Source organism: Ranitomeya imitator, chromosome 1, assembly GCF_032444005.1.
Source record: "Ranitomeya imitator isolate aRanImi1 chromosome 1, aRanImi1.pri, whole genome shotgun sequence".
Classification (NCBI taxonomy): domain Eukaryota; kingdom Metazoa; phylum Chordata; class Amphibia; order Anura; family Dendrobatidae; genus Ranitomeya; species Ranitomeya imitator.
In genome coordinates this window covers 737,076,604-737,102,831 of record NC_091282.1, presented here as the reverse complement: position 1 = coordinate 737,102,831, position 26,228 = coordinate 737,076,604, and the positions used below count along the sequence as shown (strand labels likewise).

The 26,228-nt window shown below is 45.6% G+C and overlaps 1 protein-coding gene across 5 annotated transcripts in view; it reads right to left on the bottom strand.

The window, feature by feature from the left end:
• The window catches only part of SYT16 (synaptotagmin 16), a 97,101-nt gene extending 76,188 nt beyond the window's left edge, over positions 1-20,913 (bottom strand). Inside the window, exon 1 of one of the 5 annotated variants that reach the window (XM_069733770.1) lies at positions 20,522-20,913. In XM_069733770.1, the coding sequence (XP_069589871.1) occupies positions 20,522-20,534 (13 nt within the window). In that variant the 5' untranslated portion in view covers positions 20,535-20,913. Of the gene's footprint in view, positions 1-20,392; positions 20,415-20,521 lie in introns of those variants that run through there. The other 4 variants (XM_069733745.1, XM_069733754.1, XM_069733781.1 and 1 more) reach the window with 4 other exon arrangements.
• Positions 20,914-26,228: the final 5,315 nt, after the last annotated feature.

Genomic DNA, 26,228 nt, shown 5'->3' with positions numbered 1-26,228 from the left:
GTATGTTGGCCCATTCCTCCATGCAGATCTCCTCTAGAGCAGTGATGTTTTTGGCTTTTCGCTTGGCAACACGGACTTTCAACTCCCTCCAAAGGTTTTCTATAGGGTTGAGATCTGGAGACTGGCTAGGCCACTCCAGGACCTTGAAATGCTTCTTACGAAGCCACTCCTTCGTTGCCCTGGCGGTGTGCTTTGGATTATTGTCATGTTGAAAGACCCAGCCACGTTTCATCTTCAAAGCCCTTGCTGATGGAAGGAGGTTTGCACTCAAAATCTCACGATACATGGCCCCATTCATTCTTTCATGTACCCGGATCAGTCGTCCTGGCCCCTTTGCAGAGAAACAGCCCCAAAGCATGATGTTTCCACCACCATGCTTTACAGTAGGTATGGTGTTTGATGGTTGCAACTGAGTATTCTTTTTCCTCCAAACACGACAAGTTGTGTTTCTACCAAACAGTTCCAGTTTGGTTTCATCAGACCATTGTACATTCTCCCAAAACTCCTCTGGATCATCCAAATGCTCTCTAGCAAACTTCAGACGGGCCCGGACATGTACTGGCTTAAGCAGTGGGACATGTCTGGCACTGCAGGATCTGAGTCCATGGTGGCGTAGTGTGTTACTTATGGTAGGCCTTGTTACATTGGTCCAAGCTCTCTGCAGTTCATTCACTAGGTCCCCCCGCGTGGTTCTGGGATTTTTGCTCACCGTTCTTGTGATCATTCTGACCCCACGGGGTGGGATTTTGCGTGGAGCCCCAGATCGAGGGAGATTATCAGTGGTCTTGTATGTCTTCCATTTTCTAATTATTGCTCCCACTGTTGATTTCTTCACTCCAAGCTGGTTGGCTATTGCAGATTCAGTCTTCCCAGCCTGGTGCAGGGCTACAATTTTGTTTCTGGTGTTCTTTGACAGCTCTTTGGTCTTCACCATAGTGGAGTTTGGAGTCAGACTGTTTGAGGGTGTGCACAGGTGTCTTTTTATACTGATAACAAGTTTAAACAGGTGCCATTACTACAGGTAATGAGTGGAGGAAAGAGGAGACTCTTAAAGAAGAAGTTACAGGTCTGTGAGAGCCAGAAATCTTGATTGTTTGTTTCTGACCAAATACTTATTTTCCACCATAATATGCAAATAAAATGATAAAAAAACAGACAATGTGATTTTCTGGATTTTTTTTTCTCAGTTTGTCTCCCATAGTTGAGGTCTACCTATGATGTAAATTACAGACGCCTCTCATCTTTTTAAGTGGTGGAACTTGCACTATTGCTGACTGACTAAATACTTTTTTGCCCCACTGTATGTGCAATCCGATAAAAAATCAGATTGCACTCGGACCAATGTTATTCAGTAGGTGACATCTCATTTGTGATTTTTTTCTCAGCCGAAAGCGGACTGAGAAAAAAATTGCAGCACGCTGCGATTTGCTGCGAGTCTCAGACGAGACTTGCCAATGTGAGTCAATGGGTGCGAGAAAAAAACGCACGGAATACAGACCATCCGTTTTCCGTCTGTTTTTTACCATTCTGTGGCATAGAACACAGTAAATGGTCCTGTAAATGACTGTATAAAAATAGTTGCAGAGAAAAAAAAATGCATTATGGATGTCATACGGATGTAAAACGGATGGTGCGATTAAAAATCACATTGAACTCGCATGACAATCGCATAGTTTGCATCCAATTTTTTTCGGTCCATATTACGGACCGTTTTTTTCTCGCAAGTGGGTATAAGCCCCAAGATGTATGATATGAAGTTTTTTCTACTGATTCTGCAGCGGATCCTGCTCCAAAATCCACATCAAAAAATGCTTCATATATATATATATTTTTTATTTAAAAAAAAAGCTTGAGAGGGAAAAGATAAAGATGCCTATAGTGGACGTGGTGTTCTTTTCACCGTGTATTTTTGAGACTTATGCAATTAATCAATAGGAAGTTTATTTAAAGAGTTTCTCAAGAAATTGTCAATGTGGATTTTAAAGCAGAATCTGCCTCCAATTCCTTGCCAAAAAACGTATTTTGAACATAACCGCACGGGTCTTTTTGCTGAGCAGAAATTCCACGTTTTTGAGGAGCAAAAACTCAGTTTTTGAGGAGTTTTGAGAGTTGGAGTTTCCGCTCAGTTTCTGCTCCAAAACTTCCAGGAGAAAAAAAGAAACTGTGTGCGCACACCCTCCCTTCCTTCAAACATAATTATTGACCTATTAAAGAAAATCAGTTCATCATTTCTTGTTTTTTTGTTTTCAAAAGGAGTTGTCAGGGCTTCAAGTCTGTAGTCACTATGTGACTGCAGATTTATAAATCCTCACAGTACGCAACGTGCACACTGTCAGGATTCTCCGCTACCAGCGCTGGGAGGAGTCAAGAGCATGACCGCAAGAATGTGACTTGCATAAATGTGGTCATGAGCCAATTAGATGTGCTCGGCCTCGCTCAGTGCAAGTGAATTCAGCGAGGCAGGACACGTCTAGTCAGAATGTGGCAGGAAGCATACAAAGTGCACATGACCATGAACAGAGAATCCTGACAGCGCGCAGTGCACACGGTGTGAGAATCCACAAGTCTGCAGTCATATAGAGTGACTGCAGACTTCTACCCCAAGTTCGGACAACTACTTCAAGTCATTTATTTTGTCTTTTCTTTGTTTTTTTTTGTGCTGGTGGATTTTGCGTGAAAATGGAGCACAACAGCTTTTTACATTTTTTTTGCTTTTTTTTATACTCCTTTTTAGAGTAAAATGTCCCACAATCTTTGCAATAGCTGTAAAATGTTGCATGTTCGTCTTTAACCACGCAAAAAATATATCTGCACTCTGCCATTCATTAGATATCCGTCCGGGAAATAGTTGGATCAACTGACAACGTTTCCCCTTGATATTAGGGTGTGGCTGACATTGCCATTGCTGATTGGACACTGTTGGACTGTTCAGGGACACACCCCCAAGGAACCACAGAGAAGCAGCACAGAGCAGAGGGATCCAAAGCGGATCTCCAGCTAGAGATGAGGCCACGCATGTTGTGTCCCGGATTGATGCTTTTTGCAGGAGACATCTTCAACTAATTGTCTTCTGTCTGGAATTTTCTGGGCCATTAATAATATATAAGACGATCGCAGTAGTGGAGTTACATTTCTACTTTTACTACCAGTAAGTAACATTAGGATAACGTCTTCTGCGAGTTCCTTCCTTACAAATCACCGTCCATGTAACGCTCCGAGCTCTGCACCAAGCAGAAACCAAGATTTCCCCGACCAGCAGAAATGTTACAGAACGGAAAATATTTAGAAAATGTCCTAATGTTCTCCTGTCACTTTACTGCATTTTTTTAGCGCTGCTTTTTTTTTGCATAGAAAATCTACTGCTTTTAACTATCCAAGCAAAGTGGATGTGATTTCATGAAAACCCCTGCCTGCTCGGCGTGTAAAGACACCATTGAGCTGTGTGTTTTTTTTTGGGTGCTTTTTTCACCATGGGAGCCTGAAAAAACGCAGCTGTGCTGTTAAGTGCAGAATCAAAGCTTTTCTGTGCTAAACAAAATGCATAAAAAGCTGCACCAAAAAAACACTATTTTTTCTTCCCCATCTTCCAAAAGTCATAACTTTTTTATTCTTCTGTCCACTTAGCCGTATGAGGGCTTGCTTTTTGCCGGACGAATTGTACTTTTGAATTACACCCATCATTTTACCATATAGTGTACTGAAAAAAAGGGGGAAAAAAATTGTGAAAAATTGAAACTGTAAAAAAAAAAACGTTCAATTCCACAATTGTTTTTTGAGTTTTTTATTTAGCATGTTTACTATAAAGTAGAACTGGCCTGCTATTATGATTCCCCGGGTCAGTACGAGTATGCAGATACCACACATGTGTAGTTTTTTTATTTAAGTGGTAAAAAAAAAATCAGAAATTCGTTAAAAAATAAGATAAAATTAGGTTGTTTTGCCATTTTCCGAGACCCGTAACGTTTATTTTTCAGGACTGTGTGAGGGCTTATTTTCTGTGCCCTGAGGTGACGTTTTTATGGATACCGTTTTGGGTAGATACAATGTTTTTATCGCCTTTTGTTGCAATGTCGCGGCAGACAAAGAAAAATGTAATTCTAGCATTTCGATTTTTTTTTTCTCCTTACACCAATCTGATTAAATTATTATATATTTCCATAGATCAGACTTTTATGAATGCAGTGATACCAAATATGTGCATTTTTAGTTTTCTTATTGCATAAGTTTATTTTTTTAACACTTATTTAAAAAAAAAAAAATTCACTTTTTATTGGATTTCTTAAATGCTGGCTTTCACAGGGGGATCGCCATGACAAGCGTGGGGGTCTTCAGCAGACCCTCGGCTGTCATGGCAACCCATCTGTGTCCTGCAAATCACATTACTGGCGAACCAATGGAAGCGTGGAATGAGTCGACTGCATTATCTGCTTGGAAAAATGCAGGCTCGGTGTGTGAGCCTGCATCATAGGCAAGGATACAACATAATGTGTTTAGTAGTGATGAGCTAGTATACTCGTTGCTCAGGTGGTCTCCGAGTATTTGTTAGTGCTCGGAGATTTAGTTTTCGTAGCCTCAGCTGCATGACTTATGGCTGCTGGACAGCCTGAGTACATGTAGGGATTCCCTAGCAACCAGGCAACACCCACATGTACTCAGGCTGGCTAGCAGCTGTAAATCATGCTGCTACAATGATAAAAACTAAATCTCCGAGCACTTACAAATACTTGGAGACCACCCGAGCACACTCAGGAAAACCCGAGCAACGAGCATACTCGCTCATCACTAGTAATTACTGATGAGCGAATTGCATTGTTGCTTGGGTTTTCCCAAGCACGCTCGTGTGATCTCTGAGTATTTGTAATGCTCGGAGATTTCGTTTTTGTCGCCCCAGCTGCATGGTTTACCGGTGCTAGACAGGCTGAATACATGTGAGGAATGCCTGTTTGTTAGTGAATTCCCACATGTATTTAGGCTGTCCAGCAGCCGTAAATCATGCAGCTGAGGCTACGAAAACTAAATCTCCGAGCACTCACACAAGAGCTGAATGCACAGCAACACTGCTCAGTACAGGTACTCCATACTAAGCGTGTGCTACATAGAGGCAGAAGAGCAGAAATATCTTGTCTGTGTGTGCTTTGCATGGGAGACCTCATAGCAGCTAGTCTCCTCCCGATAGATCAGAAGAAACAACTGGCAATTAGGGAGACAACAGAGGGGAAAACTGGTGAAAAATGCAGGATGCAAGGAATGGCCAGATATAGCATTATTCCCCATGTGTACACACAACACATTGTGACAAGTCACCTGACACAACAGATACGTTTCACGGATTAAATCCCCTTCCTGATTGATGTCTGCACACTTTGCAGACAGGTTTGTTACAGTACGGCAGTATATGTTGGTGCTATCAGGAAAGGTTTGCATCTGTTCGGAGAATTTTTGATACTTGGCCATACTGCAGAAAACGTTCTCTGCATACTCCCTCTGTTCATCACATGGGCAGCTCATCAAGCTGTGTAATGTGTCCCAGAGTGCACCGTCCTATATCTGGGACACAGAGTCGTGCAGAAAAAAAATCTAATTATTTCAGACATTAATATTCGCTCACCATAGATTTGTAACTCGAACATCTGACGTTCGATGCTGAACGGCTCAAGGCAAAGGATTTAGTAACGATCAGTAGAGTAGCACAAGGATCAATCAGCAATGACTGGTTGTGTACATGGTGGGACTCTGGCCTCCAGGACCCCCACTTATCATTTAAGAGCCTGGACCTTTAGGGCCTTTGTTTGGCTTTGACCTATATGTGTATAACTGGCACCAAACCCATTGATTTCCATTGAGTAATGGTTTAGACTGGAAGTGCACAACCAATGATTTGTGCAAATCTGGGGTTTGCAAACTGACTGGGGAATCTCCAGAAGACAGCAATAGTTTCCCCCAATAGTGGTCCCCCATTGGGTTAGGGGAAGAAATGACTAATGCGGGAAAGAGTCTATATCCTGCTGCATGGGGTACTAGAATATCCGTATTTGTTGGCTGTATGATACTTTGGCTAACAACTATCTCCCCAAGTCAATGGGCAGAATGCTCCTGTGTTCTCTAAGAAAATTGGCTGCATCAAGAAGGGATTTTTTCTCCAGCAGTGCCACAAAGTGAAAATTTAGTCTTGCCCTGCAGTACTGATCTATAACCTCTATACAGTACCACTACAGCAGAACAAGGTTCAGTGGAGCCAAAATAAAAGCCATATGCAGTGCCAATAAGACTAAGCGGCAGGAAAAATTACACCCATGTTCACAATCTGTTTTTCAGCATTTTCAGGCTTTCATTTCAAGTCTGCAGTGACTATGTGACTGCAGAATTGTGAATCTTAACAGCAGACGCTGTGAAGATTTCCCAGTGCTGGTGCCAGAAGTGGGCGGTCATGTAACCGTAAGTATGTGATCTGCATACTTCAAGCCACATTCCGACTATATGTGTCTGTCCTCGCTCATTTCCCTTGTATTGAGAGAGGCCACACAAGTCTAGTTGGCACGTGACCACATGTATGCATGCTTGCGATCCTCCTAGCACAGCGTGCAGTGTGTGCACTGTGAGGATGCTTAAGTCTGCAGTCACGTAGAGTGACTGTAGACTTAAACCCCAAACCTGCACAACACCTTTAAGGCTTGTGCAGCGCCCCAGAGTCCTGGTTCGTTGCAGTAATGTTGTTCTTCCACCAGGGGGAGTGATGTTACGTCTGAAGGCAATGAAGGAGATCTGCTGTCCAGGTATCACAGCCACACACACACTTCACATGCCAGTCCACCAGGGGGAGCTAAGGTTTCTATCTATTAGGCCACTCCTCACATAGGGTTAAACTGTAGGGTTGGTTAGGAAGTTAGAGAGAGTGAGAGGGAGAGTCAAGGAGGAGAGTTCCTGGCTGGGGACTGACGAGGAAAGGTCTCCTGGTCGAGCTGGCTGGGGTGATCCCTGGTCAGATCCAGACTGAAGTCTGAGGAGGAAGGAAAGAAGGACACGGAGCTGCGCCTGCAACCCATGCGGCAGCATCCTAAGGAAGGACAAGAAAGGAATTGTGCTATAGTGAGTGAGAAAAGAAGTCATAGCAACAGGAGTGAAACATCAGTGGGAGACCAGCTAGAAGCAGGCTGCCTCCATCTGAATCGCAGATCCGGTGGCCAGAATACCGATGGAGTAAAGATCTCTATGCCATTACTTCAGAGACTGGCAGGGCAGTTAATTCCAAGTTGGCTCTCCGACCTTTATACCTAAGAAGACATAGTGGCAACTTGTGGGGGTCACGGCGTCTCTAGGGTCCCTATAAACAAGCCTCAAGCCATCAGTCATACGGGTTTTGTCCTATCCGTACCATCTGGGGGACAGAGAGGAGTAACAACAGTGAGGACCTTGTTAGCTTATGCAAGTAGGGACCTACTACGTTACTGAGCGCAAGGGGAAGGCTATTGAATTCTTCCTGAACAAGGGGACCCTGGATTTGCCTTCAGACCGGCTGGACTCTGCCTACCCTGTGGTCCCTACTCTGGACTGTGGATGCTGAAGCCTTCAGTAAAGGTAAAGAGACTGCAACCCTGTGTCCTCATTATTCACTGCGCCTTACATCATCCACTATCCCCCATCTACACTCTGGGAAGCCCTGGGGACATACTTCACCTGTGGGAAGGTACACCATCTAGCTGCCATAACATCACCCCAGCGGACCCCTAAGCAGCGTCAGTCACCCTGACCGAATACCACAGGTGGCGTCACGAACATTATCCTATAAACTGTCCACCTTATATTGGACGCCCCTCAAAGGGCCACGGATCGGGTCAGGCCACCGTGACATCCCATTCCCCGAACCGAGGGACCCGGTACTGAGTACCCCATTGCCCTTACCCTGGGGGCGATTCACTTTCATCCACTAAAGTGGTGATTTCCAACTCATGGCTCTCCATGTGGATGCTGGAGTTGTAGCTTTACAATACACGTGTCACAAGTGTGTCATGTTCTTCTGATAGATCTGCGGTTAGATCACTACGTATTGTGAATCATAGATCCTCCATTTAGTAAGTGTATTTGTGTCCTATATTAAATGAATTTGGTTTCCTTTGGTGCTGAAGAGGTTAACGACTCTTTCTATGCTGGTCAGAAACTTGCAGCTCCATTTTCAGCTGCTTGTGATCTGGCCATTACCTCTCTCTATAAAACCTGTCCAGACATTCTCTTCCTTGTCAGTGAAAGCTTTGCTTCCTAGCTCCTTGGAGATACTGTGCTGAACAGGAGTTCGTTGTTGCTTCTGGAGATTGTTGCGTTCTGGTTTTGGGTGTATGCTTCCCTCATTGTCCTATTCCCATTTGGTTGGTACATTCCTATCCTTCCCTATATACTGCTTTTCCTTTGGTGAGTGTTTCATGTTTGTTGCTTTGTTATCCTCATTTTGTCTTTGTCTCTTGTTTGCCTTATATTTCGGTTCCATGCCTCAGGGTGGGGGAGGGGACAGATCAGGGGTTAACAGGAGCATAGTAAGGTTGGAGACTCGGGCCTTTCTACCTTCAAGAGTACCCGTGGGACAGGGATAGTTAGGGTCCAAGTTGCAGGGACAGTTTTGAGGCCTTCCTTCCTTACCAAAGACCATCACAGCATTACAGCATGGAGAGTTACGAGTTGGAAAACACTAATCTACAGTGTAGATACAAAACAATCTAGTGTGACTGAACTGTTATAACCTTTGTGCTATGAACCTCTCCAGTATTCAATGAGTTAAACGATAATTGACATAATGTTAACCAGCAAGAGACAGATGCCCCGAGCCGGACACACAATGCCCGCACACATCTTGTCCACTAAGCACTGCAGCCCTAATGCATCCATCAGAAAAGTGCAAGAAATAAATAACAGTCAAATGAACCAAAACCGACACAAAGCTGTAATGTCTGATCAGTATCTCCCACTAATAACGTATCGCCCAGTGGAGGGGATATGAATGAGAACCTGTCACATTTTACAGATGTAGTTGTGGCAAACTAGAAGATGTCAACATGAAGGTCTGACCGGATGGAGAAAAAACTAAACAAATACAGTGTAGCATCCTCTTGTTAGGTATAGTGCCATAACTCATTACATGCTGCCCTGTCTTGCTATGTATAGTTCCATCTCTTATTGCTTGACGTCCTATTGTTGTGTATAGTGCTGTTCCGCATTACATAGTGCCCTCTCTTGTTGTATATAGGGCTGTCCTTCATTACCTGACGTCCTCCCTTGTAGCGTATAGTGCCATTCTTCAATACATAGCGTCCTCTCTTATTGTATACTAGATGGCAGCCCGATTCTAAAGAATCGGGAGTCTAGAATCCATATATACTTTATTTATTCAAATGTAAGAATAATACAATTAATAAATAATAGTAAGAAAGAACAAAAATAATAGGCAGTATATGGAGAAAACACCAAACAAAAGTTCAAAATTGGTGTGAAAATGTCACTGAACCACTTCACAACTAAATATATATAGTTTTGGTAAATGGTATTATCATTTTTTTGACGAAATTCGGCAGGAGCTTGAAGAGCAACGTCACTGGGCCCGCCTCCACGCAGTAGAAACTTGCTGTGAGGTAAAAATTCAAAAATCACAACAAAATGGCGGGCGGAGTGTGTCACAGTACGGCACGTTTCTGATTGGTCGCTCGCAGCAGGCGGCAACCAATCAGACACTGGACACTGTTGACGTCACTTATCTCCGGACATTAGCTCCGGACATTAGCTCCGGACATTAGCTCCGGACATTAGCTCCGGACAAAGCCACGGAAGTTGGCACAAATTGCAGGAAGTAGTATTCTAGGCAATTATATATTAGACTAGATGGCAGCCCGATTCTAAAGAATCGGGAGTCTAGAATCCATATATACTTTATTTATTCAAATGTAAGAATAATACAATTAATAAATAATAGTAAGAAAGAACAAAAAATGGCTGCACTCACCAGCTCTTGACAATTCTTGTTATTTAAGGTACAGTTACACAGGATCCATGTACATGCTTATGAGGGGAGGGATGAAAGACATCAGACGACAACTTTGCGTGTTGTGGCAAATGCCACAACAACGGTTCTTTGCTTAAGAACAATAATGTAAATAATAAATAATATGTATCAATAACTATGTATATTGGTATGTTCTATGACATTTTAAAATATTTCATTATTATGTGGAAAGGCTCTTAGTACCCATACTGGCGCATACTTGTGTGCCCATCAGGTATTAAATAGGCAGTTTATAGTGCAGAGAAATTGCTGGGCAATAATGGACAATGTCCTTATGTGGCAAATAATAGAGCAATATACCCAATGTGGCAAAGAAGAGGTTAATAAACGGCAGTCTCTCAGTATAACAGTCAGTGAATAATAGGCAGTATATGGAGAAAACACCAAACAAAAGTTCAAAATTGGTGTGAAAATGTCACTGAACCACTTCACAACTAAATATATATAGTTTTGGTAAATGGTATTATCATTTTTTTGACGAAATTCGGCAGGAGCTTGAAGAGCAACGTCACTGGGCCCGCCTCCACGCAGTAGAAACTTGCTGTGAGGTAAAAATTCAAAAATCACACCAAAATGGCGGGCGGAGTGTGTCACAGTACGGCACGTTTCTGATTGGTCGCTCGCAGCAGGCGGCAACCAATCAGACACTGGACACTGTTGACGTCACTTATCTCCGGACATTAGCTCCGGACATTAGCTCCGGACAGGAAGTTGGCACAAATTGCAGGAAGTAGTATTCTAGGCAATTATATATTAGATTGTGCAATCCCTCATTACATATCTGAGGATATGGCCGCTTACTAAAGACTCTAGGACAAATGGACATAGAGCGGAGCCTTTTTCCAGCACTGAGCACCGGTTTTGTTGTGTGCTGTATTTTATTAGTGATTTGCTTGCTCCTCAGTTCATCCTCAGAAATCAATGTTTACATTCAGTGACAGTGAAGGTACCTTCACACATAACGATTTCGTTAACAATATCGTTGCAACGTCACGCTTTTTGTGACGTAGCAACGATCCCGCTAACGATCTCGTTATGTGTGACGCCGGGGGACGTGACAGACATCGGAATGTGAGTATGTACTGTTTTTTTTTTTTTTGCTTTTACAATGGTAACCAGGATAAATATCTGGTTACTAAGCGGCCCTGCACTTAGTAACCCGATGTTTACCCTGGTTACCCGGGGACTTCGGCATGTGTGACAGCTCCCCAGCGACCACACAACGACTTACCAACGATCACGGCCAGGTCGTATCGCTGGTCGTGATCGTTGGTAAGTTGTTTAGTGTAACGGTACCTTAAGCAGAAGAAGAGGAACAGGCTAGATCTTATGTAAACCTAAGGACAGGAGACTGCTAAGGTTAAATGTAAAGCAATCATCCTATCAATCCATTGTTCTACCAGCCTAAAGGTACCCTTACACTAAACGACTTACCAATGATCACGACCAGCGATACGACCTGGCCGTGATCGTTGGTAAGTCGTTGTGTGGTCGCTGGGGAGCTGTCACACAGACAGCTCTCCAGCGACCAACGATCAGGGAAACGACTTCGGCATCGTTGAAACTGTCTTCAACTATGCCGAAGTCCCTGGGTAACCAGGGTAAACATCGGGTTACTAAGTGCAGGGCCGCGCTTAGTAACTCGATATTTATCCTGGTTACCATTGTGAAAGTAAAAAAAAAAAAACACTACATACTCACATTCCAATGCCTGTCACGTCTCGCGCCCTGACTGTGTCAGCGCAGGCCGTAAAGCAGAGCACAGCGGTGATGTCACCGTTGTGCTCTGCTTTACGGCCGGCGCTGACAGTCAGTGCAGGGAAGCTGACGGCGGGGGACGTGACAGACATCAGAATGTGAGTATGTACTGTGTTTTTTTTTTTTTTACTTTTACAATGGTAACCAGGGTAAATATCGGGTTACTAAGCGCGGCCCTGCGCTTAGTAACCCGATATTTACCCTGGTTACAAGTGAACACATCGCTGGATCGGCGTCACACACGCCGATCCAGCGATAACAGCGGGTGATCAGCGACCAAAAAAAGGTCCTGATCATTCCCCAACAACAAACGATCTCCCAGCAGGGGCCTGATCGTTGGTCGCTGTCACACATAACGAGATCGTTAGCAGGATCGTTGCCACGTCACATAAAGCGTGACGTTGCAACGATATCGTTAACGAAATTGTTATGTGTGAAGGTACCTTAAGCCCATTGTGTGGAAGGCGAAAGTAGACTCAGGGGATCCGTCACCACAGGGGGTCTCAAACCAGCCCCAGGTAATGGAATATGCTTTGTTCTGTGAGCTAAAGAAAATTGTTTAAAGGGGCAGGGATAACAAGGCACATGAATTGAATCAGGCAGCTGTTGGAGGGACTTTGAAGGTAGAGGATCCAAGCTAGCATGGATGGATGATCTATGGAGTTATGGAGATCGGTTGCTGGCTGGAGTTGTATCCATGAGCTACGATCGTGATATCCATCGTCTGGAGGAACATATGCTGTGACTGCACACTATACCGGCTGGATATACCAAAATCTGTGGGCCAACCAAAAGTTGGGAGACAGTGGGTGTCGCCTGGTATGGTGCCAGTGCAACTACCGATCTCAGATTGGGAACTTGAGGACTGAGGAGATTGTATGTTGGCCATCTACCTAGATTTGTTGTACAACCATGGATGTATGGAATAAAAAAAATAGTTGTATCATTAACATGCCTAGGTCATTTTTATAACCCACAACCTCAGATCCTCACGACATATGAGAAGGGAAAAGCTGGAAGACAAAGCAGAAATAGGGTTTCTGCTGGGTAGCAATACAAACAGAAATGCACAAAATGTGCTTACCTGATTCGGTTGTGTACACACAACCACTTATCGCACTTTACTGCTGCAGACCCACAAGGAGATGAATGCATAAAAAGGAGCAAATGGATTGTTCTGCGCTGCCGTAAAAGAATGGTGGATGCCAATCCAGTAGTAAGTGGTTTGTCAACGCATTTCAAAACATACAGCTTTTTCATTAGGACAAACACTATCTTTCTTATAGTGTCATCCCTCATTACATAATGTCTTCTATTATTGTGTATAGTGTCATCCTTCATTACATAGTGCCCTCTTTAATTGTGTATAGTGTCATCCCTCATTACATAGTGCCCTGTCTTGTGTATAGTATCATCCCTTATTACATAGTGTCCTATCTTATTGTGTATAGCGTTATCCCTTATTACATAGTGTCATCTTATTGTGTATCATGCCGTCCATCAGCTCATATCTTCCTTTTGTGTATAGCGCAGTCCCTCATTACATGGCTTCTTCTCTTGTTGTGCATAGTGACATCCCTAATTTCAAAGGGTCCTTTCTTCTGTAAAGCGCAGACCCTCATTACACACAACATTGTGCACAGATATCATGGATACAGACACTGCTAAAAAAAACAACACTGATGTAACTTGACCCATTATGGTCTGTATACCATACAGTTCTCTGATTTGCTTACATATGGTAGGTATGCAAAAAGAATAGATAGACACTGTAAGATCAGGAATTCTAAATACTTTTTTCTGGGCCTCATTAGACGGACCACGCTGGTGCCTGGGCCTAACCATTAGTGGCTCAAGGTTATAGCAAATAAAAGATACAGCTTACTTTATGCTTCTTGTTTCCTGAACTCTGTATAACATTACAATTAGTAAATTATGTTGCTAAATAGGAGATTTCTGCAGCCAGAAAAAAACACATGACAACTAGGGTTGATGGAATAGCTGCCTCAGGAGCCCGGATACCTGGAGCTCTCCCGATAATCAGGTGTCCGTCGCCGCAGCTGCATGTGTCACAGCTGTGTGACAGTCATGGAGAGCCTGTGTGTTGTAACTGTCACACAGCCGCAACACATGCAGCTGCGATGTCGGGCACCTGATTATCGGGAGCGCTCCAGGTACCCGGGCTCCTGAGGCAGCTATTCGGGAAGCAGTATAGTTATTTGGATAAGGAGGGATCCGAAGCTATACGCTCATGCCTAATGATAGCCCATAATCACAGCTGTCACTACTCTGCCAAGCTGAGCCTCAACAACAACTAGGGGACGCCGCCCAGATGAGAGCAGGCTTATAGACTGAGAAATACTGTGATCGAGAAATAGATAGAGGAGAGAGGACACTGATAGGTCCTGTAATAACAATAGATGGATATTACATAGAAGTAGCAGAGATCTTATCCCATAGCTAGATAATGACAGATCTTTGCTGCAGCACTACACATACACTACACATGCACACAGCTATACACATACATTACACATGTGCACAGCTATACACATATAGCACTACACATGCACACAGCTATACACAGACTACACATGCACACAACTATACACATACAGCACTACACATGCACACAACTATACACATACAGCACTACACATGCACACAACTATACATATACAGCACTACAAATACATTACACATGTGCACAGCTATACACATACACAACGCATGTACGTAGCTATACACATACACTACACAAAAGAAAAACTGAAATATCACATGGTCATAAGTATTCAGACCCTTTGCTCAGTATTGAGTAGAAGCACCCTTTTGAGCTAGTACAGCCATTAGCAGGGCCGGACTGGCCATCGGGCATTTCTGGCAAATGCCAGAAGGGCCGGTGGCAGTCGTGGGCTGCTCGCCAGCGCCGACTCGCCCCCCCGCCAGCGGCGCCGCATTCAACTATACCGACGTTTATGACGCCGGTACAGTTGAATGCAATGATGGAGGAGAGAGCTTCTGCTGTCGCTCCCTCTCCCATCATTCACCGCTCTGCCTCTGACACTGCAGGTGCGCGATGACGTCATATCATCGCGCACCTGCTGTGTGTCGGGCAGACTGCAGCCACTGAGACCGGAGCCGGGAGCAGCGCGGGCAGGAGGAGAGGTGAGGAGAGTGTTTTTTTTTTAAATATATCAATGAGTGATAACTGGATTGTGGGGCTATTGGGGGGGGGGGGCTGTATTACATTCTATTGGGGCTGTGCTGTATTACATTCTATGGTGGCTGGCTGCATTACATTCTATGAGGGCTGTGCTGTATTACATTCTATGGTGGCTGGCTGCATTACATTCTATGGGGGCTGTGCTGCATTACATTCTATGGGGGCTGTGCCGCATCACATTCTATGGGGGCTGGCTGTATTACATTCTATGGTGGCTGTGCTGTATTACATTCTATGGTGGCTAGCTGCATTACATTCTATGGGGGCTGTGCTGCATTACATTCTATGGGGGCTGTGCTGTATTACATTCTATGGGGGCTGTGCTGCATTACATTCTATGGGGGCTGTGCTGCATTACATTCTATGGGGGCTGGCTGCATTACATTCTATGGGGGGCTGTATTACATTCTATGTGGGAGGGCTGTATTACATTCTATGGCGGGCTGTATTACATTCTCTGGGTGCTACATTACATTCTATGGGGCTGTATTATATTCAATGGGGAGGTGGGCTGTATTACATTCTATGGGGTGCTGTATTATATTCTATGGAGGGGCTACATTATATTCTATGGGGGGCTGCATTATGCTCTATGAGGGCGCTACCATATATTATATATGCAGCGGCTGCATTATATTCTCTGGGGGGGTTACATTATACTCGGGGCTACAGTATATTCTGTGGACTGGCTGCATTATACTCTGGAGTGGCATCATTATACTATATGTGGGCTGCATTATACTGTATCGAGGACTATGGGGAATACATTATGCTATATGAAGAACTATGGGGTACATTATACTATGGGAAGTGAATTGTACTACATGGATGACAATGGCAGGGCATTATACTATATGGAGCACTATGAGGAATGTATTATACTATTTGGAGAACTGAGGAGTGTATTATACTATATGGAGAACTGTGGCAGTACATTATACAATATGGAGGACTGAGGAGTGTATTATACTATATGGAGGACGGTAGTAACAATACCGCTCTTCACAGTCGCCGAGCTCAGCACAAGACCCGGAATATCTGAAAAGCGGTGACATTACTGATGTCACCGCTCTTCAGAGTCACCGGGTCTCGTGCTGCGCAGCGGAACCAAAAGTGGCTGTAGGCAACGTTTATGGAGCATCAGAATAAGGTTCCATAGCCTTTCGTCATCTCATCCCTTCATTATCTACGAGATCCAGTTATGTAGGTGAAGTAGCGGCTTTTCTTGGTACTGCAACTAAAAGCAATAAATAGGACTGAGCTGTAATGCTGGATACAGCTGTAATTATATGTTATATAGTCGTGTTACACTCCCCTCACTTCTTGTAACCTACAAGTGTACAAAGACATTATACAGTCACCATGTGACAAGTGGGTCTGTGTAACTTCAAATGCCAGGGCTGAATTTTAGTCCCAGTCGAGCCCTGGCCATGAGTCTTCTTGGAAATGATGCAACAAATTTTGCACACCTGGATTTGGGGATCCTCTGCCATTCTTCCTTGCAGATCCTCTCCAGTTCTGTCAGGTTGGATGGTGAACGTTGGTGGACAGCCATTTTCAGGTCTCTCCAGCGATGCTCAATTGGGTTTAGGTCAGGGCTCTAGCTGGTCCAGTCAAGAATGGTCACAGAGTTGTTCTGAAGCCACTCCTTTGTTATTTTAGCTGTGTGTTTAGGGTCATTGTCCTGTTGGAAGGTGAACCTTTGGCCAAGTCTGAGGTCCAGAGCACCCTGGAAGAGGTTTTCATCCAGGATATCTCTGTACTTGGCCACATTCATGTTTCCTTCAATGGCAACCAGTCACGCTGTCTCTGCAGCTGAAAAACAGACCCATAGCATGATGCTGCCACCACCATGCTTCACTGTTGGGATTGTATTGGGCAGGTGATGAGCAGTGCCTGGTTTTCAACACAAATACCACTTAGAATTATCACCAAAAAGCTCTACCTTCGTCTCATCAGACCAGAGAATCTTATTTCTCATAGGCTGGGAGTCATTCATGTGTTTTTTTTATCAAACTCTATGTGGGCTTTCATATGTCTTGCACTGAGGAGAGGCTCCCGTCTGGCCCCTCTGCCACAAAGGCCCGACTGGTGGAGGGCTGCAGTGATAGTTGACTTTGTGTAGCTTTCTCCCATCTCCCTACTGCATCTGTGAAGCTAAGCCACAGTGATCTTGGGGTTCTTCTTTACCTCTCTAACCAAGGCTCTTCCCCCACAATTGCTCAGCTTGGCTGGATGGCCAGGTCTAGGAAGACTTCTGGTGGTCCCAAACTTCTTCCATTTAAGGATTATGGAGGCCACTGTGCTATTTGGAACCTTGAGTACTGCAGAAATTCTTTTGTAACCTTGGCCACATCTGTGACTTGCCACAATTCTGTCTCTGACCTCCTTGGCCACTTCCTTTGACCTCATGATTCTTGTTTGGTCTGACATGCACTGTGAGGTGTGAGGTCTTCTATAGACAGGTGTGTGCCTTTCCAAATCAAGTCCTATCAGTTTAATTAAACACAGCTGGACAATACACATGCACACAGCTGCGAAGGAAATAATTATTCGATCACCACTGACAAAGACACGAACAGTCTATAATTTTAAGGGTAGGTTAATTTTAACATTGAGAGATAGACAGTCATTTTGTATTTCTTCAATTTTATTACTATTGCATCAACAGTTGTCTCTTTCTCACCCAGCATCTTACTTATGGTTTTGGCGCCCATTCCAGCTTTGTGCAGGTCTATGATCTTGTCCATGACATCCTTAGAAAGCTGTTTGGTCTTGCCCATGTTGTAGAGGTTAGAGTGTGACTGATTGATTGAGTCTGTGGACAGGAGTCTTTTATAAAGGTGACTATGTAAGACAGCTGTCTTTAGTGCAGGTTGGTAGGGGATCAAATACTTATTTTTCACTGGAAAATGCTAATAAATTTATATAATTTATACAATATGATTTTCTGGATTTTATGTTTGATATTCTATCTCTCAATGTTAAAATTAACCTACCCTTAAAATTATAGACTGTTCATGTCTTTGTCAGTGGGCAAACATAACATCAGCAACGGATCAAATACTTATTTCCTCCACTGTATACACTACACATGTACGCAGTTATACACATACATTACACATACACACACTACACATGTATGCAGCTATACACATTCACTACACATACATTAAATATTCATACAGCTATACACATACATTACACATGTACACAGCTATACACAGACTACACATGGACGCGGCTATATACATACTCTACACATGGATGCAGCTATACACAGACTACACATGTATGAAGCTATACACATACACTACACATGTACACGGCTAGCTATACACACACTTGACGTGTACATGGCTATACACACTGCACATGTATGAAGCTATACACTACACATGTACGCAGCTATAAACACACTACACATGTATACAGCTATACACATACACTACACATGCGGCTAAACAGACTTCACATACACGGCTATACACACACTACACATGCACAAAGCTATACACACACACTACACATGTACGTAGCTATACACTACCCATGTACATGGCTAGCTATACACATACACTACACATGTACACTGCTATACACATACACTCGTCATACAGCACTACACATTCACTACACATGCACACAGCTATACACAGTACACATGTACGCAGCTATACACATACACTACATAGAGCACTACAATACACTACACATACATTAAACATTCATACAGCTATACACATATTACACAGCTATATACATACACTACATATGTAGGCAGCTAAACACAGTACATATGTACACGGCTATGCACACACAGAACACTACATACGCACACAGCTATACACATACACTACAAATCTATGCAGCTATACACATACACGACACATGTACGCAACTATACACACACTACACATGTACGCTACTATACACATACACTACACATGTACGCAACTATACACAAACACTACACATGTATGCAGCTATACACATACACCACACATGTATGCAGCTATTCACATACACTACACATGCACACAGCTATACACATACACTACACATGTAAACGGCTAGCTATACACATAAACTACACCTGTACGCAGCTGTACACATACACTACACATGTACACTGCTATACACATACACTACACATGTACGCAGCTATACACACACCACACATGCACACAGCTGTACACATACGGAGTTATACATACACATTACACATGTACACTGCTATACACATACACTACACATGTACGCAGCTATACACATACACTACACATGTACGCAGCTATACACACACTACACATGCACACAGCTGTACACATACACTACACATGTACGGAGTTATACATACACATTACACATGTACACTGCTATACACATTACACATGTACACTGCTATACACATACACTACACATGTATGCAGCTATACACATACACTACACATGTACGCAGCTATACACACACTACACATGCACACAGCTGTACACATACATTACACATGTACACTGCTATACACATACACTACACATCTACACTGCTATACACATACACTACACATGTATGCAGCTATACACACACTACACATGTACGCAGCTATACACATACACTACAAATGTACGCAGCTATACACACACTACACATGCACACAGCTGTACACACACTACACATGTACGGAGTTATACATACACATTACACATGCACACGGTTATACACACACTACACATGTATGCAGCTATACACATACACTACACATGTACGCAGCTATACACATACACTACACATGCATACAGCTGTACACATACACTACACATGTACGGAGTTATACATACACATTACACATGTACACTGCAATACACTACACATGTACGGAGTTACACATACACATTACACATGCACACGGTTATACACACACTACATATGTATGCAGCTATACACATAGACTACACATGCACACAGCTGTACACATACACATGTACGGAGTTATACATACACATTACACATGCACACGGTTATACACACACTACACATGTATGCAGCTATACACAGACTACACATGCACACAGCTGTACACATACACATGTACGGAGTTATACATGCACATTACACATGCACATGTGTTATACACACACTACACATGTATGCAGCTATACACATACACTACACATGTACGCAGCTATACACATACACTACACATGCACACAGCTGTACACATACACTACACATGTACGGAGTTATACATACACATTACACATGCACATGGTTATACACACACTACATATGTACGCAGCTATACACATACACTACACATGCACACAGTCATACACAGCAGTCACAGATTCCTCCTTCTTGTACTAACCTCCCCATCCTCTGCACAGGCTCCTATTGCAGATCTGCCAGGATGGGTTGGTACCCACTTACAAAATGTAAACAAAATGACTGCACCATCCCCTTGCCTGCCCGTCTCCCATCACAGGATTATACTCACTGTCTGTGGCCATGGTGCTTGGTGCAGAAGAAGCCCCCCTAGCCCAGCAGCAGCTGCGCGCAGTGAGGAGCAGGGAGGATGCTGAGAGGCTTCATGTTACACAGCCAGCACAGGGGAGCAGAGCTGATGGAGATTATGCAGCTGGCCTCATTGATGATGACCCATCACACACTACAGCTGCAGCTTCCTACTTCCAGTGAGGTGTTACTGCCCAGGGCTGAGCATTGCACTGCAGATCCAGAGCAGGGAATCACAGGAGTGCAGCAGCGGCTACTGATCAGTGATTGGCATCTGCCGACTGCCCCTCATCAGGACCACTGTCACAACACTTCTCAATGCTCCATCTCTGTCCGTCTGCGTGGTCGCACTGTGGCCATACAATGATTTGTCACACAAAACAACCGTTATAATCTATGTGACAATATCTGAAAAGCGATCAGGAGAATTTTGAAAGTGACGTATGAAGCGGAGCAGAAAATTGTGTTTGTTATACTTCTCTCATAATGACACATTCCCAGACTACAGCAACAGACTCTCAAACTGGTTACATGACCCCCACCACCCTGCAACATGAATACAGACCACAAATACCTAGATAAACCTGAACTAAAGCAGAGCCAAGATCAGACCTCTGCACTGACACAGACCATGATCCCCCACAACTAGTGCTGACCCAAGGTGATATCCCTAAACTAATATAGACCGCAGACCAGACCCCAAACTAACATAAACCGCAGACCACACCCCGAAATTAATATAGACAACAGACCCCTAAACTAATACACTTAAGCAACAGAATATAACTCCAAGTAAATCAAACTTCTGTGACATCAAACTGTCCACTTAGGAAGCAACACTGTTTGACAATCAATTTCACATGCTGTTGTGCAAATGGAATAGACAACAGATGGAAATTATTGGCAATTATCAAGACACACTCAAAGGAGTGGTTCTGCAGGTGGGGACCACAGACCACATCTCAGTACCAATGCTTTCTGGCTGATGTTTTGGTCACTTTTGAATGTTGGTTGTGCTTTCACACTCGTGGTAGCATGAGATGGACTCTACAACCCACACAAGTGGCTCAGGTACTGCAGCTCATCCAGGATGGCACATCAATGCAAGCTGTGGCAAGAAGGTTTGATGTCTGTCAGCGTAGTGTCCAGAGGCTGGAGGCGGTACCAGGAGACAGGCCAGTACACCAAGAGACGTGGAGGAGGCCGTAGGAGAGTACCAACCCAGCAGCAGGACCGCTACCTCAGCCTTTGTGCAAGGAGGAACAGGAGGAACACTGCCAGAGCCCTGCAAAATGACCTCCAGCAGGCCACAAATGTGCATGTGTCTGCACAAAGTTAGAAACCGACTCCATGAGGATGGTCTGAGTGCCCCATGTCCACAGATGGGGGTTGTGCTCACAGCCCAACACTGTGCAGGATGCTTGGCATTTGCCACAGAACACCAGGATTGGCAAATTCACCACTGGTGCCCTGTGCTCTTCATAGATGAAAGCAGGTTCACACTGAGCACATGTGACAGACATGACAGAGTCTGGAGACGCCATGGAGAGCGATCTGCTGCCTGCAACATCCTTCAGCTTGACCGGTTTGGCAGTAGGTCAGTAATGGTGTGGGGTAGCATTTCTTGGGAGGGCCGCACAGTCCTCCATGTACTCGCCAGAGGTAGCCTGACTGCCATTAGTTACCGGCAGGAGATCCTCAGACCCCTTGAGACCATATGCTGGTGCGGTTAGCCCTGGGTTCCTTAGGCTAGATTCACGTTGCGTTAGTGCAATCCGTTTAGCGGATATGCTAACGGATTGCGCTAACGCAATGTCCAAAAACAGGATTTTTGGTTGCTTACCGTAAAATCTGTTTCTCGGAGCCTCCATTGGGGGACACAGGAACCATGGGTGTATGCTGCTGCCACTAGGAGGCTGACATTATGCAAATAAAAAAGTTAGCTCCTCTGCAGTGTACACCCCACCGACTGGCATTATGCACTTCAGTTAGTGAGAAAGCAGTAGGAGAAAAATAATAAGGTTGAAACATATCCACAAACATGAGAACTGTAAACATGAGATCAGTCATAGAACACCGAACAACCGAAATTGAATAACATGGGAGGGTGCTGTGTCCCCCAATGGAGGCTCCGAGAAACAGATTTTACAGTAAGCAACCAAAAATCCTGTTTTCTCTATCGCCTCTCATTGGGGGACATAGGAACCATGGGACGTCCCAAAGTAGTCCCTGGGGTGGGAAAACAGACTTCCATCAGGTCAGAGGACTCACCACTGCCGCCTGCAGGATCCTTCTGCCTAAGCTGGCTACCGCCGAAGCATAGGTATGGATCTTGTAAAATTTGGCAAACGTGTGGATGGAAGACCAAGTTGCCGCATTGCAAAGCCGTAGGGCGGAAGCCCTGTGGTGCCCCACCCGGGAGGCGCTGACTGCCCGGGTAGAGTGAGCCTCCAACCCAGGAGGGACACTGTTCTTGACCCGGTAAGCCTCCAAAATTGCCGTTCTGATCCAGCGAGCAATAGTCGCCTTGGAAGCAGGCAGGCCTCTACGTGTACCATCAGGAATGACGAAAAGAGAATCAGTCTCCCGGAAAGCGGCCATTCTAGCCAGGTAGATCCTCACTGCCCTGACGAGGTCAAGCTTGTTCAACGATCGCTCCAGAGGATGAGTCGGAGCTGTACCAAAGGAAGGTAGAACGATGTCCTCGTTGAGGTGGAAGGTAGAAACCACCTTAGGAAGGAAGGAAGGCGGAAGCCTGTGGACCACCTTGTCTTGGTGAATGACCAAGAACAGAGGTCGGCAAGCGAGGGTCGCCAACCCGGAAACGCGGCGGATAGAAGTGATGGCCACAAGAAAGGCCACCTTCCAAGATAGAACTGACAGGGAAAACTCCCTGAGAGGCACAAAGGGGGAACCCCCCATAACGTCCGGCACAGGATTTAAATCCCATGAATCCACAGGGGCCCTGTACCGAGGGACAGCATGGGCTACTCCTTGAAGGAAGGTCTTAACATGTGGCCGAGAAGATAACGTCTTATGAAAACAGGATAGAGAGCGCAGAAACCTGGTCCTTTAGGGAACTAAGAGCAAGGCCCGAATCCAGTCCGCCTGAAGGAAGGCCAAAACGGAGGGCAGGGAAAAGAACATAGGAGAAACGCGATTGGACTCGTACCAATGGAAGTAAGCCTTCCAGGTACGATAGTAGATCCTGGAAGACGAAGGTTTCCGAGCCAAGTGTAAGCAATGGCCGGGCAAAAATAGACGCAACCGTTTCAAAGGCTGACTTCGCAAAGGAATCTATGACTCTATAGTTAGAATCTTTCAGAGATGCTCCGCCAGATAGCGGAAGGACCGTGTTGGAGGACCGAGTCCAATTAGCGGTGAGCTCCCGAGAAAAGGGATATAAAAACGCCAAGGCGCTTTCCTCTCTGAAAGCGACTGGTCGGATTCTCTTTTTCTCTCGTCAGAAAATCCTCTAATTCAGGGTGAGAAGCAAAGACCTTGGAAGGTGGCTTCGACCATCTAAACGAAACCGCCTGATCCGCGCGTTCCGTAGAGGAATCTTTGATGCCACAGGTCTGGTTGATTACTCCAATGAGGCCCTGAACCATATCACTCATGTTAGCGATTTGGTCAGAAAGCAGCTCCAAAACGTCCCTCTGAATGTGCATCCGAGAACACCTCGCCTGACTCGAGGGAGAGGACCGGGAAGAAACTGACCGCTGAAATGGGCCGTGAGGCAAGATGGAACGGGAAGAGGAGTCGGAACGGCGCTCCCGTATGGACCCCTTTAAGGCCTATCCTGGTAGGTTCAGACGTGGCTACCTGTGACCCGCTGGCTACCGCGGAGGTCTGCAAGGGCAACCTATAAAGAACGGACACCGGGGTCTGGGAAACCCTGGTGAGATCCGCCACAGATTGAGACAGAGAGGAAGCCCACCCTGGGATAGGGTCCTCACTCTCACTCGGGGCAGAGGGGGGAGCCCTGAATGATGTGGGATCGCTGCAGTCCTGACAGGTGGGAGAGGACTGACCTAAGGGGAACCTGCCCTTACAGGAGAGCACAAAAGGTGTCTGACTAAAGCAGAGGAAGGTTATGGATCTGCAGTGCAGAGCTACTCACGGCAGATATCCTGTGGATAGCTTCGGCTGTAGAGGATGGAGGAGGTCGTCAGGGAAGGCAGGTCCTGTAAGAAATCAACGCTGGGTCCACACGCCGGGAGTGGTGACTGTACAGCAGTGCAAAAAAACGTGTGCCTACAATCCTCCTGCTGAAAAGGAGGGCGCAAAGGTGTAAGGCCCCGCGCTCTGAAGTCCGCCGCACGAGCCAAGAAGCGCCGAAAGCAGCCGGCGCTGAAGCTGCACGATAGGGAGTACAAAGATGGCGCCGGCCACAGTCTGTACTGAGGCCAAGAGGAGTGAGCGGGGCTAAGCACCGGAGAGAAGAGGGGGGAAGACGCGGGAGAAAAGCCCACCGGAAAGAGGACGGGGGCGGAGCCATAACGCCGCACTAGGCCCCGACAGAAGCCGGGGCCTAAATTAGCCCCCGGTGGCCGGCGGGAATGGAAGACGCGGCGTGGAGGCCCCGTTGGAGAGAGCGGGGGGCAGAGGCACTGCGCCGCGTCTGTGCCGAGGCCAGGAGGAGTGGGCGGGGCTAAGCGCCAGAGAGAAGAAGGGGGAAGACGCGGGAGAAAGGCCCACTGAAAAGAGGATGGGCGAGGAGCCATAACACCGCACAAGGCCCCGACAGAAGCCGGGGCCTAAATTAGCCCCCGGAGCCCGGCGGGAAGGGTCCAGACTAGGCCCCGACCGAAGCCGGGGCCTGGATTAGAGCCTGGAGACCGCTGTGGGGGAGAGACGGCGTGGAGACCTTAAAAGCCCTGGCGCTACCGCCGCAATGAACCCCCTCTCTGGTGGACCCATACACCGCACAAGGGAAGCTGAAGAGAGATCCAGGGTGAGGTAAGAGCCCTGGACCCCCAAACTGTGGGACAGTGCCTTCCCCATAAAACAACCCCCGAGCCCTTAGATTGCTAGACAGGGGAGAAAATACTCACCTTTCTTCATCTGTATACTTACCCCCTTGAATGATCTGGGATGGGATGGGGAAAATACTCACCTCAAACATCCCACGTCGTTACTAACCTGAAGAGGAATGAGACGTCCAGGAGCTGATGGACGTCCTCCTCTCCGCAACAGACAGGCTCTGGTGGGCGAGTGGGTGGGGAACGGAGCCAGGACCGGACTTCTGAGCATGCTTTTGTGCTAGGATCTTGGTCCTGGAGAGGGATCTATGAGGATACGGGGTGGCAGTACACGCCGTACTCATAGTCCGTATTGTGGGACTATGTTATGATCAGATGGCCTTGGAGCAGCATGAAAACTTTCACTGGAGTAGGTGGTAACTATACTGACCGCAAACCCTGATCTTAACACCGCAACTAGAAGTAGCCGTGGGGTGTGCCTAACAAAACCTAGACACCTCGACACAGCCGGAGGACTAAATACCCTTTGTCAGGAATCCCCTGACCGCTGCCACCAATTTGTCACGATTCACACCGTGACCGTCACCCCTACGTCACAGGTTGGGGTGACTTTAGGCCAACAGACGGCTATCACATGTGCAGGGGGGCTTATCTTAGTTATCCCTCCACTGCTAACAATGTGATGAGAAAACACACACAAGGCTA